Source organism: Ananas comosus, linkage group 23 (genome assembly GCF_001540865.1).
Source record: "Ananas comosus cultivar F153 linkage group 23, ASM154086v1, whole genome shotgun sequence".
Taxonomy (NCBI): domain Eukaryota; kingdom Viridiplantae; phylum Streptophyta; class Magnoliopsida; order Poales; family Bromeliaceae; genus Ananas; species Ananas comosus.
The window spans coordinates 1,399,960-1,416,860 of record NC_033643.1 but is presented as its reverse complement, the minus strand read 5'-3'; the positions used below and the strand labels follow the sequence as shown (position 1 = coordinate 1,416,860).

General features: G+C 37.6%; 2 protein-coding genes, 1 non-coding gene and 1 pseudogene across 3 annotated transcripts; 3 read left to right on the top strand and 1 right to left on the bottom strand.

Moving 5' to 3' along the window:
- On the top strand, window positions 121-192 carry TRNAG-UCC. The gene has a single exon. It is a non-coding gene; the product is annotated as a tRNA-Gly (tRNA).
- Window positions 2,527-3,654, top strand: LOC109728259 (annotated as a pseudogene).
- On the top strand, window positions 7,859-12,515 carry LOC109728257 (inactive receptor-like serine/threonine-protein kinase At2g40270). The gene is made up of 9 exons (XM_020258629.1): window positions 7,859-8,330; window positions 8,435-8,570; window positions 9,085-9,156; window positions 9,278-9,421; window positions 9,525-9,644; window positions 9,955-10,541; window positions 10,890-11,080; window positions 11,174-11,306; window positions 11,626-12,515. The coding sequence occupies exons 1-9, from the start codon at window positions 8,225-8,227 to the stop codon at window positions 12,198-12,200; spliced, it is 2,064 nt and encodes a 687-aa protein (XP_020114218.1). The 5' UTR covers window positions 7,859-8,224; the 3' UTR covers window positions 12,201-12,515.
- LOC109728258 (probable inactive serine/threonine-protein kinase bub1) lies at window positions 12,597-16,738 on the bottom strand. Its single transcript, XM_020258630.1, has 6 exons — window positions 16,573-16,738; window positions 16,335-16,479; window positions 15,462-15,619; window positions 14,606-14,690; window positions 14,486-14,528; window positions 12,597-14,347 (listed from the first exon to the last, which is right to left on the bottom strand). The coding sequence occupies exons 1-6, from the start codon at window positions 16,662-16,664 to the stop codon at window positions 13,032-13,034; spliced, it is 1,839 nt and encodes a 612-aa protein (XP_020114219.1). The 5' UTR covers window positions 16,665-16,738; the 3' UTR covers window positions 12,597-13,031.

Below are 16,901 nucleotides of genomic sequence, written 5' to 3'. Positions count from 1 at the left end.
TGTGTAATCCAATTTACAAAGACAAAAACTCTAAAACAGAATATCAAAAGCTTTTGGTGAACATAAATTTTTGTTAATCATATAGATTAAAGGAGATTTCTACATCCCTGTTTATCACAGGCGTCTGTAGTCCAACGGTGAGGATAATTGCCTTCCAAGCAATAGATCCGGGTTCGACTCCCGGCAGACGCATTCTCTTTTTTTTTTGGTCGCAAAAAAAGGAAATTTCAAATCAGACCATTTTTGGCCCAAAAACAGAGTGTCATGTAACGAGGGCCCACTTGAAATCAGAAATTTATTATTTATTTTGGGCCAAAAATATTTTTGGTCCAAATGATGTTTTAGGTATTCATAACTCAGTTTGGGCTCTTTCCCGGGCCCATCTAGACCGTTAATCTAGTGAGAGGACAATGATTAAACAATTTTTCTATTTTACGAGACATTACGAAAAGATTACTCATTGAATAGTTACATAAGATTTTTGGATGCTGCTTGTTTTGAGTCTGACTCGACTCCAAATCCGACCATTTTTGGCCCAAAAACACGGAGTTTGAAGTGACATCTCCAGGAATGTTTTAGACCTGCAGGTCTCGAATTGACTATTTATCTTCTAAGAAGGTAATGGTTAAACAACCTTTCTATCTTGTATACAGTGTCTAAATATTTTTCGAAATATTTTTCGAATAGAAGTTAAAACTAGTTTCTATGCTCCAAAAGAAAAAAAAAATTCTCCAAAAATAATGCTAATAATAATAATAATAATAATCACTTCAAAAATCACAAACAATATTTGTGAGAAAGTTTCAAAATTCTTATTTGCTACCTAGACTCCTATCGAAGGAAATATTGTAGGAGAGTTCCAAAAATAGAATAAATTATTGATGCTTCTAAATAGTGGTTATGTGAAAGCTTCTGCTGAGCCAAAAGGCAATGTGGAGCGTTACAATCATTAACTGCAGATGAAGAAAAGTTGGGCTTTTGCAGCTTTTGCTTTGCCTCACTTCACGTGGTGGGAACGTGCACCTTCCGGTTGGTGGGACCTAATTAAACACATCCCATTAGTTTTAAACAATAATAATAATAATAATAATAATAATAATAATAAGGTTAAATTATAAAAAAAAAATTCTTATAAATATTTATTTTTTTAACTTTCAAAAATTTGTATTTTATCCTCTTAATATTTCTAAGTTGTCTCTCTGTTAAGGTTCTACCACTATTCCGTCAATTCCTTATAATTTATGCCGAAAATATACTTCAAAATAATATAAATATATTAAAAATTTATTTTTTTTTATAGAAGAAGCATTGGCGATTTAGTCATTTTGCTCTCTACATTAATGCCGTACCATTTGAAAATATTTTTAAAAATTTAAGAAAATAAAATGTAGGTTTTTGAAAATCGGAGATAAAAAGTAAAAAAGTGAGTATTTACGGTAGAGCTTTCTTTTTTTGTAATTTAACCTAATAATAATAACTTATTAGTTCAATGCTGAAAGCCTCCCTCTATAATACGCGACCAATTGCCTCTCCTACTGATCGTATCTAGCATAGTTAACTAAGAATTTAATAATTAATTTTTAAGGCTTTAAATTTGAAGTAAAATTACTACACATTCTAACCTATCTTATTTTTAAAATAAATAAATTGAATACTTTTAAAATGATCCTTCAAAATAACAAATGATGGGCAAGTGGGTCATTAGTATCCAAAAACACCTAGTTTTTGTTTTTTGTGCTAATTGACATTTTTTTAACATGTTTCGCTTCATAAAAGGAAACATTGTATGATAAATTATCATCCACATGCGTACCACTTCGAAAGTCGATCTAGTCCTTTATATGATGTAATATTTTTGATAAAATATTATTCTTATTTGAATAAAAATACATAGACAAAATTAAACTTATATGTTCAACTTCGACAATTAGAATCCATTTCAATATACCTTGCGTTATTTACAATGTTGCTCGTATTCCATTCATCTAAGCTGGATTTATTACAAAGGTGATAGCAAAGCATTTTTGTTATACGGCTAGTATTTGATTCATCAAAAGCTTATAAAAAAAAATCAATAAATTTATAAAAAATATTTTTTTTTCACAATTTTTATTTTTCAGATAAAATGATTAGAAAACAAAAAGTACTTTTTAATTAAAATTTGAAAAAAATATATATAATAAATTATTATTTTTAGAGCAGCAGGACAGACAAAAAAGTACTTTTCTAATTAAAATGTTAATTTTAAAAAATATTTTAGGAAAACCAAACCCTCTCTTTCTCTCTCTATTTCTAACATCTCAAATCCCTTCCTCTTCTTTCCTCCGCTTCAAGCACTAGCACAAAAAAAAAGCTAGAAACATAATTTAAGTCCACAATCCATTTCTTTTTATTACAAAAAAAGAAAAAGAAAAAAAAAAGCACACAACAACAACAACAACCAGTCTCATTAATCACTCCAAACCAAAAAAAATGCAATAACAAATCTCTCCCAACCCACACACACACACACACACACACACACACACACACCACCCCAAAGCCACACTCAGATCCCCTCCCCTCTCTCTCTCTCTCTCTCTCTCTCTCTCTCATGTGGCCACCGTGGGTTAAGACTCGCCCTAACCCTAGCCCACACTCCGGCGGCGCCATTACCCGCTCCCCGTCCTTCTCCTTCTCCTTCGCCACCCTCAAGGGCGTCCAAACCCTCCTCCGCGACGGCGACGGCGACGACGACGACAACGGGGGGGCCTCCACCTCCTCCCCCTCGCTCCGCGTCTTCCACCGCGTCCGCGTCGCCGCCTCCGCGCTCCGAGCACTCCGCGCCCTCACCCCCTCCCCTTCCCCGGCCCCCGACGACGACGACGACGACGACGACCATCGGCGCGTCGTCCTCTACTTCACCTCCCTCCGCGTCGTCCGCAAGACCTTCGAGGACTGCCGCGCCGTGCGCGCGATACTCCGCGGCATCCGCGCGCCCGTCGACGAGCGCGACCTCGCCATGGACCCCCGGTTCCGCGACGAGTTCCGCGCCCTCCACCACCACCACCACCACCGCCACCGCCGCCCCCCGCCCCCGCGNCCTCCCCCAGCTCTTCGTCGGCGCCCGCTGCCTCGGCGGCGCCGACGAGATCCGCCGCCTCCACGAGTCCGGCGACCTCGGCCGCCTCCTCGACGCCGCCGCCGCCCCTCCTCCTCCTCCTCCTCCCCCTCTTCCTCTCGCCGCGTGCGAGCTCTGCGGCGGCGCGCGCTTCGTGCTCTGCCAGAGCTGCAGCGGCAGCCACAAGCGCTACAGCGAGAAGCTAGGGTTTCGGAGCTGCCCCGCGTGCAACGAGAACGGGCTCGCGCGCTGCCCCGCGTGCTGCCCCTCCGCCGTCTGATCGCCATCCAACGGTCGACATCGATCCCATCTCTTTCTCTCTCTCTTTTTTCCCCTTAAATATTTTAATCGGAACTAAAATGGGAGAAGGCGATTAGTTTCTTCTTATTCTTCTTATTTTATTTTATTATTAAGTTGTTGTGGTTGTTTAAATCTGGGGAGAGCTTGGTTAGTATTGGAAAGTATGCTAACTCTGTTTAACTTTTCTTTTTCTTTTTCTTTTCTAAACTCATGTTGGGAGTAAACTTCGTTTAATGAAGAAAGTTTGCTATTAATTTCTCTTTTTCTGTAAAATAGTAAATAAAACCCATAAATTGATTCCTTTATCTCTATTTTTATCAAATTAGAGATAAAGAAGATACCAATATTTATTTTTGGTAGGATTAGCTTCGAGCTCTCTTTCCCTTATTTACTCCTTTCAGCTGGGCTCCCCGAAAGTTGCGGCTTCAATCAGGGGTTTCGAGAGGATCTTGCATCGGATGCAGTCCAACGCGCAGAATTTTTCGTAATCATAATAACACATGAATTATTTAGTTTCCACTAGAATATGACCATGTAAGTTGTGTGTCAAGCAGTGAGAACTCGCTTGATGAAGCCTTATAATATATAATAATCAATTACTACTCGCTTAGTTTTCAAATTTTGCTTGCCAATTTGAGCCTAAGACAAGCTAACCAGCATGAATTTTCCATCTCAGCTTCAACCTCATCCCCGTCGTGCCCCGCTCCCCGACGCGTCATCCTTGGCGGGTACAAGAAAATATTTTTTTAAAAATAATTTTTAATAAATACTAATAGTAAAAAAAAAAAATAAACAGTAAAATGATGATGACGAAATGAAGAAGATGAGCTGCAGGCTCGTGTCATCACATGGTGTGTAGGACCCACTCTGCTGGCTGCGCGTATGTTTTTCGCAGGCCGTTATGGTGGGTGCGCTGTCCATTTTAGACTTCCTGCGCTCCGTCGCCCAACACGCGATCCCTGAAATGTAATCGCATGCTTCTTCCATAACAATTTTACGGCATGAATGGTTAAAAAAAATATAATTTTAAAATTTTAGACTTTCAAATTTGTTTGTAAATTTTTTTAAAATAGATTCTCAGTAGACAGTTACCTTTAAAATAAACAATATTTAAATTTCAATTTTTTTAAAAAAAATTTAGATGACGATTTGCAAAATCCAAACCAACTTTGCATAATAAGGTTGGATGGACCCAATCTAGCTTATTGGGCTGGGCCGCGTCTCCAAAATTGAGGTTTGTAAAAGTTTGGGCCGGACCGGGCCTTACGTGTCTCTGTTTTCCGATCCGATCCACACACTCGGTTCGGGCTTTGTAAAGTTGGACCGTGACTGCCATTTTAGTGGCGCATACTAGCAGGTTGTACCGTTCGGTCATGAGCGGCAGAATCGTTTCGTGAGTGTACATTAAATAATATTTGGTTGAGAGAACAAGAAAAAGAAAATGAAAATTGTAACAATAGCTGATCATAGGAGAATCTGATTTTTCTATCGATTTTTTTTTATGTCACGTTTCTTTTTAATCTGATTTTTATAATATGTTTCCTTTAACTTTTTTCCCTCATCCCCTTTTGTAGAGGCTATTCTGTCTCACTCACTCCTGTAGTCTAATTCATGCAATTAATGAATAAAGCAAGTAGCATTTTATTTTTTTTTATAAAAAAAAGTGAAAACATTCTACGTGTTCTATATTTTATGATGTAAAAAAAAAACATCATTTGATAAAAAAAAAAACTTATAAATAATCTTAATATGGATCATGCATGTGGCACCGATATATATATATAAAAAAAAAAAATCTAAAGATGTGTTATCTTTTATTAACCCCTGATTTGCCAAAAATGATATAAGCCTTAATTTTATGTAAGGTTTTATTATTTGTTCCATTACTATAGTATCAAACTGATTCACGTTAACTCACTACATTTTTGGGGCAAACCAATAATTAATTATTCAAGTTGAGCCTGAATAAATAAATGAGAGAAAATAATTTAAATATAGGGATTAGAGTGTTCTTCGATTACACGCTAAACTTTGGTAATGATCTAATATAGTGATTAGACCAAGCAAATGATTATTATTTTATTTATTTTTATATATCTGTAAACTATGGATGGTTGGCTAGTCGTGATTTGCCTGTTTCCTTTTTTGCTCTTGTTTGAGGCTTTGAGCACACCTTGGCCTTTTTGAAAACAAAAGAACAAAAAACTAATTTTGTGGGGATTCTCACTGGGAGACTATCAGATTTACCATCTATATTGTTTTAAGATTCATGCATTGTGTATGCTGAACGGCGAATTCAACGGTCTTAATTTTAAGGAGTGATTCTTATAAAAAGCTTTGCCCTTTTAATATTTGAGTAAGCACTTGGCTATGTTTCAAAAATCATGCTCTTCCAGTGCAATGCATGCTAATCTTAGATCTCGTTTGCAATCGTTCTCTTTTTTTTGAAAAAATAATTTTTACATGAAGTAGTGTAGGAGGGGTAAAGCATTTCTTACCATCTTTCTATTTAAACTGTTTAATAAAAAAAGTTGAAAGTAATTTTTATTTTTACTTCCAAATTCTTTTAGAAAAGTTGTCATCCGTCCCAAGGATAGGGTGCATTGTGAGCTAAGCAACAATGAAAATAAATAAAAAAAAGTTTTTAACTAATATATACCAAATTATATAATATTAGTATTTAAAAAAATGGATAATTGCCAATATATCTTTCAAAATTTTGAAAATATCTTATTTACTTTTTTTTTTTTCTTTCTAATATAACCCTCATATGTTTCTCCGTTATTCCAAAGTACCTTTGCAGTTATTATCCGTTAAGTTAACTTGGATTAAACATATAGTTAAATATTTATCAGAATTAAAAAAATCAAAATACTTAAGGGTAAAAGAAATATTGCTGATGGTAGAACGGTATATTTAAAAAGATCAAAAATCAAAATATTTATTGTGCCCTTAACTTAATAAGGACAAATAAGAAAAGTCGGTGATGGTAGAAGGATAAATTGGAAAAGGTAAAATAGTAATTTTATAGAGATAACAATTATTGCTAACCGTTCGTTAATAGAATTTAATTATAAGGGTATTTCTCAAATATGTTGGAATGTAAAAAAAATATTTTCAATATTAGCCTTTTAAGAAAGATAAATCAGAAAAAAGAAAACTTTTCAGAAATATAAAAGCTATTGCCCCTAAAAAAAATATACAACCACGCGAAATGAGACTTTAATATTAGAAATTTTACTGTTGCAAAACTTCATGTTTTCTCTCATTCTTGTGATATGGTTAGATAAAGATGTTTCATATTTTCATAATGCTGTGACGGCTACAATTACTATACTCTTATGAGTATAGACCCTTTTGTACTCGTAAGTTTTTGACCGTTGGATGAAGAGATGCGCAATTAGGATGATAATGGTCCCCGGTTAGAATAATAATGGTCTCTTAGCCAGCGTTTGGTTGGGGGTTAAGGGGTGGAATAACCCCTTAACCCCCAATTTATACCCAAACACCACTCTTAGCCACCGTTTGGTTGGGGGTTAAGGGGTGGAATAACCCCTTAACCCCCAATTTATACCCAAACACCACTCTTTTGGGGTGGGGTTAGTAAACCCCACCCCAAACCGGATTAGTGGGATTTACTAACCCCACTCTCCCTCTCAACTTTAATCCCGCACGCATCCCGAGCCCTCACCTTTTTCTTCTTTATCAATCATTAACCCCACCCCCCCTCCCAACTTTAACCCCGCACACATCCTGAGCTCTCACCTTTTTCTTCTTTATCAATCATTATCTTCTTATCCCACCTACTCCAACCAAACACTTTTTTTCACTATCCTAGACTAACTCCAACCTCCAACCAAATACAAAAAAATTTTAACACCATTTTAACCCTGAACTTAACCTTATCCCTGGAATAGCTACTTTTTCTTAACCCCGAACCAAACGGGGGCTTAGGATTGAGTAGGTGGTTGGTTAAATAGTATAATTTAACGGGTGAAAATGATCGAAGTAGTTCTAACGGCCGAAAATTTTTTAGCACAAAAAAATCTATACACATAAGAGTATAGTAACCGGACTCAAGCTGTGACATACCAATTTCACTTCATCATAAATTAACACTTTCTTTTTCTTTGTTGAGTTTTCATGTCCCCTCCTAGGCATATTATTCTACTGAGTGGACTTTGAGCTTCTTTTTTTGTGGAAAATACAAGCATGGTTGTTTATAAATTAACACCATATCAATACAAAATCATTTGGCATTTGCTTGGAATGCCAATAAATATATTTTTTAAAAAAGAGAAATTTTCCATCCACATGAGGAGAGGACCATGTCAAATTTGAATTTAAAAATTTAAATTGGTTTACAATTGGAGGAGGTTGAAGTTGTCCTGTAATGGGTACCCAATGTTTTTAATAAATAATATTAATTGGTCAAAGTCTACATGAATTGTACACAAATACAAGCCTTTGCTACTCTCAGAAAAACTTGCACCAAATCCATAATGAAGAGAGAGACCAAAGCAAAAAAATTGAATTTTTAAGAATTTTTATTTGAATTTTTTTCACAAGAAAATCTTAGATTCTAATTCCGCGTAGGAAAAAAAAAAAAACCAAAAGAACCATTTTTACGCCCCCAAAATTCCTCCTTTTACTTATCCTCATTCCAAAACTTGCTCCTTTTTGTTGCTTTTTTGGTTCTTCTCTTTTTTGATTCTTTTAGCTATTTCTTGGAAAAAGGAAATTTCTTTTTTTTTTTTTGAGATTAAAAGGAGGAGATACCCAAAAAGAGGCCTTTTTTTTTTCTTTTTTTTTGTTCCTGGTTTCATGTTGAAGAAGATGAAGAGACTCAAGCTTCAAATGGTTTGCTTTGTGTTGTGGGTCTCTTTGTTGTGTCATAAAATTGAGCTCTGTGTTTCTCTCAATGATGAAGGTATGTAATTTCTTTGAAGAACCTTTTTTTTTAGTATTGATTTCATATCCAATCTTTGTTTGATTGTTTTGTTTTTTTTTTTATATATATTTTTGATTATATAGGAAGGGCTCTTTTGAGGCTTAAAGAGATGATAGAAGATGACCCATTTGGTGCTCTATTGAATTGGAACAAAAATGATATTGATGCTTGCTCTTGGTTTGGAGTGGAGTGCTCTCATGATAGGAGAATTGTTGCTCTGTGAGTGATAACTTATTCTGATTAATAAGCCTTTTGGTACTTCCAACAAATTGGGTGTAAGAACCCAATTTAGGAACAGTTTAACCCGGCAAAGTTTCTACAGAAGTGTTATTTGAATATAGCTGGTTAAAATAACACATTCTTTTCACTTACATCTTTTCTATTATGTCAAGTTTCATAATAGAGCTTCTGCTATGGGCTGCAAAATCTCGCAGCACAAGCTCCGATCTATACTTACATGAAATAGAAAAGCTGTTACAGAACCCATGCTAAACAGGCACTTAATCTTTGAACTCGCAAATTTCGCTGAAACTAAAGTTCAATGCCTGAATTTTCGTTAGCTCAGATTCAAAAACTGTAGGCTAGTAAGTCCTCTAAGTCGCAACTTAGTTACCAATTCGATTGACACCGTAGACTATTGTCGGTATTTCTTCCCTTCAGAACCGCATTTAAGTTTGGTAACTTTCATTTGTTATCTTGCATACTGTCTAATCTGCAAATTTCATTGTGGTAGGAATTTGAAAGATCTTGGTCTTAAGGGCATGCTCGCGCCCGAGCTTGGGAAGCTGCTTCACCTGAGAACTCTGTAAGCAACTAGGGGACTTTCCCTTATTACTTCATTAATTTCATTTCCTTATGCTAAAGAAGTTGTCATTTAAGTGTTCTCTCACAACTCATTTTTCTTGGTATTTTCTTCTTTTGTGCAGCAACCTACACAACAATTCCTTTTATGGAGTCGTTCCGAGAGAGCTCGGAGACTTGCAGAAGCTCGAGGTGTTGGATTTGGGGCATAATAATCTCACTGGAACAATTCCATCAGAGATCGGAAACATATTATCCCTAGAATTCCTGTGAGTAGATAAGGCAAATGAAGTAGAGTAATTACGAAAACTTTTACCTTTTTTTTTATCTCAACGGAAAAGAATTTTTACTATTTGGTGGTGAATGTTGCAGGATACTTACAGGCAACAGATTTTCCGGTGAAATGTCGCCTGAATTGCGTGAGCTCAATCTGCTCTCCGAGATTCAAGCTGACGAAGGCCTCGTGCTGTTGAGCAAGGAATTAGCTATTAGGTTAGTTCTCAGCACTCTTTAGTAATTGAAAATGTCAGTTTTTATATTTGTAATCTTGCATTTAGCTCCACATTTACCTATTCTCATACTAACTGTTTATGATTTGATACTTGATGTAGCTTTGGCGGTGTTTACGGCCGTGACAAATTAAAACATTCTTTTTTTGTCTTCTGCAACCTTACTGACGTCGAAATTTCAAGAGAAAAGAAGCCAAATCACCAATGCATTTAGCACTAAAAGTTTACCAGAAAATCATACGGTAGCTTATAATCCATAGTTGATTATCTGAAGATTGATTTAATCCACACAGGAATATCAAGAATGCCACAATAAGGAGAATCCTCCTTGCTATCGGCGATAACCTTTCTCATAAAATTGGAATGCGCGGTTTCGAAACATTTTCGAAACCAACGATGCGTCTAACAACGGAAAATGCAGACATTTCAACATTCCCAAGGAGGGATTCACATGCAGAAGCATCTCCTACTGTGCCGTCAGTGAATACTTTTTCTCCTTCACATTCACCCTTGAGTGAACCTCCTTCGCCAGCCTCACCTCCGGAAACTTCTCCACATTCGCAATCAAATGATTCTCCAGTGTCATCCTCACGTTCACGTTCTCCACAACAACCACCCTCAGACGTAAATCATCGTCCACCGCCGCCTCCCTCAAATGTATTTCCCCCTCCTCCGCCATTGCCACCGTCAGACATATCTGCCACACATCAGAGAAAGCATGCAGTTTATTGGATAGTCTTAGCATCACTCGGAGGAGCACTTTGTTTAACGGGTGCCTTATCGGCCATGTACTTGCTTTGCCGCCGAAAGCACAGGGTTGGGACCGTCACGCCATGGGCTACGGGATTGAGCGGGCAACTCCAGAAAGCTTTTGTGACCGGTGGGTTTCTCTTCTTGTGGATTTTCAAACATCTCATTCGTAGTATAGTGTTAAAATTCTTTTCGTGAAAATGTAGGCGTAACCTGAATCACAGTGCATTGTGTATCAGTTGTGCCTAAACTTGTATTACTTTCTATTTCAGAAAATTCCATGTTCTGTTGGAACATAAGGCTACAAAATATACTATAAAAACATATAATGAAACATTAGGTAGTAAAATCACAATTCTTAAAGTTCAGGTACTCATTCTAATGTTCTCTGGTTTTATTGGGTTGTTTTTTAAGAACTCTACTTAGGTTGAATGTTTACAAAGTAATAATCTTCATATCAATAAATCTTCATCGTCAGGTGTACCTTCGCTCAGGCGAGCAGAACTTGAAGCAGCTTGTGAAGATTTTAGCAATGTCATCGGTAATTTATCGGACCACAAGTTGTACAAAGGAACTCTGTCGAGCGGGACGGAAATAGCAGTTACATCTACTTTGGCTGAGTCTGCCGCGGAGTGGTCACAACAATCTGAGGCCCAGTTCAGGAAGAAGGTATTCCGTAATCTACTTCCCTTTTTTCTGTAAAGTATGTACTTGAAATTTGAGATTTATTCTAAGCTGAAGTACCATCGATGTTTGTTGCAGATATCTGTTTTGTCGACAGTAAACCACAAGAATTTTATGAACCTTCTTGGGTACTGCGAGGAAGATGAGCCATTCACCAGGATGGTGGTGTTTGAGTATGCTTCAAATGGAACACTTTTCGAGCATCTGCACAGTGAGTTTCTAACTTTGTCTTCTAATCTGCATCATTTCTCTGTATACGAGTTCTTATCCTAGTGTTGCTGTTTAATCCATTCTTTGATATCCCTGATTTTGTACCTGAATTTTATCTTATGTACTAAAATACCCCACTCCTTGTGATCAATATATGCGTCAGAGATATCAATAGAGTGTTGCAAACAGAGAGAGATGGACCGAAGTTGCAAAATCAAACGGCGAATTAGCCATTCTAGTTCAAAATAAAATTTCAGTTATTTGTACTTAAACAGCTAAAACTACTTGCTTCTGAATCTTTCGAACATTGGAGTATGCAGTCAAAGAAGCAGAGCCTTTGGATTGGCACGCTCGCCTTAGAATCGCCATGGGAGTAATCTACTGCCTAGAGTACATGCACCAGCTCAACCCACCTGTCAATCTCCGAAACTTAAACTCGTCGTCAATCTACTTAACCGAAGATTGTGCTGCAAAGGTCTCCGATCTCGGGTTCTGGATCGACGAAAAGAAAGAAGCAGGACCGGATGATGATGGCTCCGATGAAGAGAGTGCAGTATACAAGTTCGCAATCCTACTGCTTGAGATGATCTCAGGCCGGCTTCCGTTCTCAGAGGACGACGGCCTGCTTGTGCTCTGGGCCTTGAGTTACCTAAATGGAAAGCGGCCACTTATGACTATGGTCGATCCGACGCTCAATTCAGTTCCCGAGGAGCATATATCTAGATTGTGTGAGGTGGTGCGATCGTGTATAAAACCGGAGAGCGAGGGGAGACCGACGGTAGCAGAGGTGGCCCGACAAATGAGACAGATCACAGGAATAGCACCGGCGGGAGCGGTTCCCAGTTTAAATGCGGCATGGTGGGCGGAGCTTGAAATCATTTCTTCAGGGGGGTAATTGCAGGTGAAATTCATAGATGTTTGTTGATCCTTCACTTTCCTTTTTAGTTTGTTTTCTCCCTTAATAATTTTGTGGTAAATTATGGTCACTACTGTGTTTCTGGCCTTGTTAAGCATTAAGAGTTTTAAGAGAAAGACATTTGTACAGGTTGTCCTGCTTTATGTGGGAGTAGTTTAAGTAAGAGAAATATACTTGGAGAAATAACTCAGAATACACATTATGTCTTGTATGAATTTATGTAAAAGCATGATGTGTTATGTAACCAATCAGAGTATAACCTGGAGCATAAATGCAATTAGTGTGTTAAACAAACATTAGGAACTATCATTCGAGGATGCATTCAAACTCATGAATCATGATACATGGATTTCCAGATATGTGAAACTAGAAATATAAGCAAAAACTTTAATCTAGTAATTCTTCTATTGAACTTGAGAACAGAGAAATTGTTCATTTAGCAAGAACATGATAACCAGTAACTGTAACTGTTTCTTTCCTCAAAAAGAGTGTTCTAAGCTCCAGAGGCCTTAAACGGAGGCACAGTTCCGAGTTCGAACAACATGCTCTTTGCCTTTCCCACAACAGAGCCAACTGCTACAAACCTGTTAGTACAACAATCAGTTCTGATCTCCCACCCCCTTGCTATTGTAAGTTCTAAGACATCAAATACATGAATGATGGATATTAATCCGAGCACACAGATTTCTCATCACACAAGCTTTCGTCGCGTCAAGATAAAAACAAGAGAGAGCGGGAGGGAAGGAGAACTTCCCGACAACATCTAGGTTTCTGTGGAAGGATTTAGAATGTTCTGTGCAATCTATGATATTAGAAGTCCAATGGCTTTCCAAACAAATCATTGATCTCGGCCATAGCCTCCCTAGTAAAGATTGTTGGCTCAAACAGATCAACTTCTCCTCCAAATTTATTCGAGGTGTTTGTAAAAGCTTGTCCATTTGAATTTTCTCTTGAATCTTTGTCACTCAAAATAGAGAACACAGAAGAAGCTGGTTTTAAATCTATTCTCTTGTTACTCTGCTTTCCCTGTCGTTTCTCATTTATATTTTCTCCCAAATCTTCATCGACGAAAATAGAGAACTCAGAAGAAGCTGGTTTTAATTCCATTCTCTTGTTACTTTGCTTTCCCCGTGGTTTCTCGCCCTTGAAAAAGTTAAGCGGCTTCCCAAACATGCTGTTTATTTCATCCATAGCCTCCTTCAAATTGACAGTGGGATCAACTAAACCATGGTGGCATGCATTCTCCACTTTGGGTTCACCGAAAACTGCCGATCCAACAAATCTATGAACCACTGTGTCTTCATTGAGTCCGTAATTGATCATAGTTACATCATTGGCAATGTCACCCTTTAAACCTTTTGGCTTCTCACATCCTTGCAAATAGCTACCAATTCCTTCATCATCGTTTTCACTATTCTCTTCTTCCTCGTCATCAGCCAGCATCTTAAATATGCCAACAAATGGTTTTTGTAACTCTATTTTTGTTTGCTTCATCGAGGAATTTGTACTGAAGGGTTGGCTTTTCTCATGTTTAGCTTCACTTTGGCTATATTTGGGATTTTCCCTGATAGGATTTGGCCCGTCTTCATCAACAAAGATCTCAAACCCACTAGTTGGTCGATTCAACTTTGCACGATTTCGCTGTGATCTTCTGCTTATGCTTGGATCTAACTCCAATGGCTCTCGAAACATGTTGTTAATTGCACTCATGGCCTCCCTCATGTTTATGGTTGGATCCACAAGACCATGATGACAGGCATCTTCTGCTTCTGATTTTCCAACGATGGCAGAATCTACAAACTTTACAACAACTGTATCGTCACTGTTAAATCTACTGAGCTTCTCCTTATCAATATTAGGATTTCTTTTATTTTGTGATCTAACTTTAGGAATGGTCGATTCTAAATCTTTCTCGCTACAATGCCGAGGATTGCTAACCAGCCAATCGTCACAAATGTTTCCAGAATTTTCAAGTGGTATATTTTCCAGTGAAATTAAATCTTTACTACCATCCTCAATAGGTCCAATAAATCCTCCTACCAACGTAGGTTTTTCCACCACTTTTTTAAGATGCTCAGCATCAGCGTTGGGAAGAGAATTATTCAAAGTCCCCTCTCCTCTTGACCCTGCAAATAATTTTATTGTAAGTAACAAAAGAGAAGTTAATAACTAGATAAAATGTTAGATCAAATATGAATTATATTTATGCAGCAAAGAAGAGAAATTTTGGAGCTCAATTGAATCATCGCCTTGATAAGTGATACCTTTCAGATTTAACTTCCCCTTCTTATGCATCACTTCCTGCAGCTGAAATCAATCTATCAGCACAAATCAACACAAATTTAAATGTCTTAACCAAATCTCACACAAAAACAGATAAATACTTTAGCTTTTCTTTTCTTGCACAGCTCCATACGATGAAGGAACTGCTCGTAGGATTTCTGTAACTCACCAACAGGCTCTGCAAGGCTATTCAACAATTAAGTGTGGATACAAACATCAGTAGTAAGAAAAAGACTATTACTTGACTGATCACGACCAGTATACTGTCAGAACCATTAAACATATTAGCAGTTAATCTGATTTTTCTACAAGAAACATTTTCCATCGTTTTGACGTCAATTTATGAAAGGAAGTCCACAGGCCAGGAAATCGACCTGTTACAAGCAGTGATATTAAACAAACTCACTGGGACTGCCTGGCCTAGAAAATGTTATGGCAAGCATAGCTCAGTTCTCTATGATGTCGGTTATTACTGAAATATAAAATTGAATAATAAGAAGAGATGTGTAACAAACAGTTGTAACTGCATAATCAGTTTACAACATGATAAAAAGTCACTCCTGAAAATGCAATTGTTGCTCCCTTTCAGACTCTTCCAATTTTGCCAAGGGAAATATGAATACGAAGGTTTTGCCATGATCAATAAATTTAGGCCTTTAATCAAAAAATAATCTCAAATTATAAATGTGCAGGTTATTCTCCTTTCTTCATTATGCATATTATCAATTTAATGCCTACTAATATTACTACTGATCGGTCATAAAAAAAAAAGATAATAACCAACCTTTAAAATTTTATCCCTTATCGTATAGAATTTTCAACTGTTAGCGAACTTCTAGCATGAAATCTTTAATAACTAAACTAGAGATAATCCAACATCATTCTTCTGAAATTCCACGATAATCGTAGTATTCAGTAATCAGTGAAACCATTAACTTCATCTAAAAGTAAACTTACTTCTCAACCCCCTGTCGATATATCTTCTCTGCCCTCTCAAATTTTTTATGCTTTTCATAGTACAGAGCAGATGCCAAATAAAAGATAGCTCGCTTTGTGCCAATCTGATTCTTCTCCATCTTTTTCAACAGCACCTTAGCATCATCCACATAATCCATCTGGCAGATAAAACAAAACAAAATTTACTGGTAAATTTGAATAAAGATCCCCACAACTATTTTTCTTTGGATTGATAACCCCTCAACCTTTAGTTGTTTCGATTTACATTATTTTCATCAATCACACAAGAGAATTTGTTAAATTCAATGACGATTCTGTAAATTTCAACTATTCTAAATTTAATATTAGGTAAAAGAAATTCACAATCTATCAGCTAAAAAAAGTATTTAGAACAGTTAAATTTCATAGAATAACCATAATATTTAAATGTATCTACCAAAATTATTTTATGAACCAATCTCTCCAAAGCGAGCAAATTACTGCAATAACTAATCTATCACAGCAAGCTTCAGCTAGATTTACAGTATGCAAACAAAATTTATAGGTCTAGTGTCTGTTTGACCCTGCTACTTCTACTTGATCTTTAAGTCGCGGGAGCCTCTAGGAGACAAATCTAGAATTTCTGCAACAGAGGAAAGTAGAAAAAAGATTATCTGAATGAAAAACGGAAGCTCAAGTTCCATGGTTCTGGTTCTGCTGCAGAAAGAGCTGTTGAAAGATTGAGTGCATTAGCATTACTTACACAGTGATTCATCAAATAACACTATTCTCTACGGCAAGGCCAAACAAGCCTCTAATCTAATCGACGCGATCTACATTTCTACGGTTACTACCGATGCAAATTACGCATATATTACGATCGGAGCATATTACCAGTTCGATCCAGACGCGGAGGTAGCGCGGATCGTCGCGGTAGCGGCGGTCCGATTCAAAGGCTTGCGCGCACTTCTGGAGGAATCGGGGGAGCTTCTCCTTGAGGGATCGGGAGGGGAGGGCCTCCTTCAACCTCCGGATACCCCTGAAGCGTGCGGAGAACTCATGAACCGAGATCGAAGTAGAAGCAGAGATATAGAGAGAGATATGGAGAGAGAGGGCGATGTTTACATCATACCGAAGCCATGGACGGAGAGGGTCGGAGCCGGAGTAGGTCTTGATGTCGGCGACGAGGGAGGAGAAGAGCTCCTTGTGGGGATCGGTCGCCATGGATGGAGATGGAGATGGAGAAAGATAGAGAGAGAGAGAGAGAGAGAGAGAGAGAAGGGTTTCTAAAAATTTGAAAATTTTGGGAGGCACCGCTACAAAATGCGGTGGGGTGCGAGAATCGTTAATATACCGATAGTTGAGCCGGGCCTCGCCCAGCCCAGACCGTCCCAACATTGGGCCGGATTAATTTTTCCGGACCGGCCCAAAATTTCGACACATTGTTTCGTTTAGTGCATG

Bases quoted from the DNA above. Each gene is read 5' to 3' on its own strand.
- LOC109728257 (XM_020258629.1), top strand. From the start codon at position 8,225: ATGTTGAAGAAGATGAAGAGACTCAAGCTTCAAATGGTTTGCTTTGTG. The intron at 8,331-8,434 runs GTATGTAATTTC...TTGATTATATAG, and splicing joins TGTTTCTCTCAATGATGAAG to GAAGGGCTCTTTTGAGGCTT. The intron at 9,422-9,524 runs GTGAGTAGATAA...TGAATGTTGCAG, and splicing joins ATATTATCCCTAGAATTCCT to GATACTTACAGGCAACAGAT.
- LOC109728258 (XM_020258630.1), bottom strand. From the start codon at position 16,664: ATGGCGACCGATCCCCACAAGGAGCTCTTCTCCTCCCTCGTCGCCGAC. The intron at 14,691-15,461 runs GTAAGTTTACTT...ATTGTTGAATAG, and splicing joins TATCGACAGGGGGTTGAGAA to CCTTGCAGAGCCTGTTGGTG. The intron at 14,348-14,485 runs GTATCACTTATC...AATTATTTGCAG, and splicing joins GGGGAAGTTAAATCTGAAAG to GGTCAAGAGGAGAGGGGACT.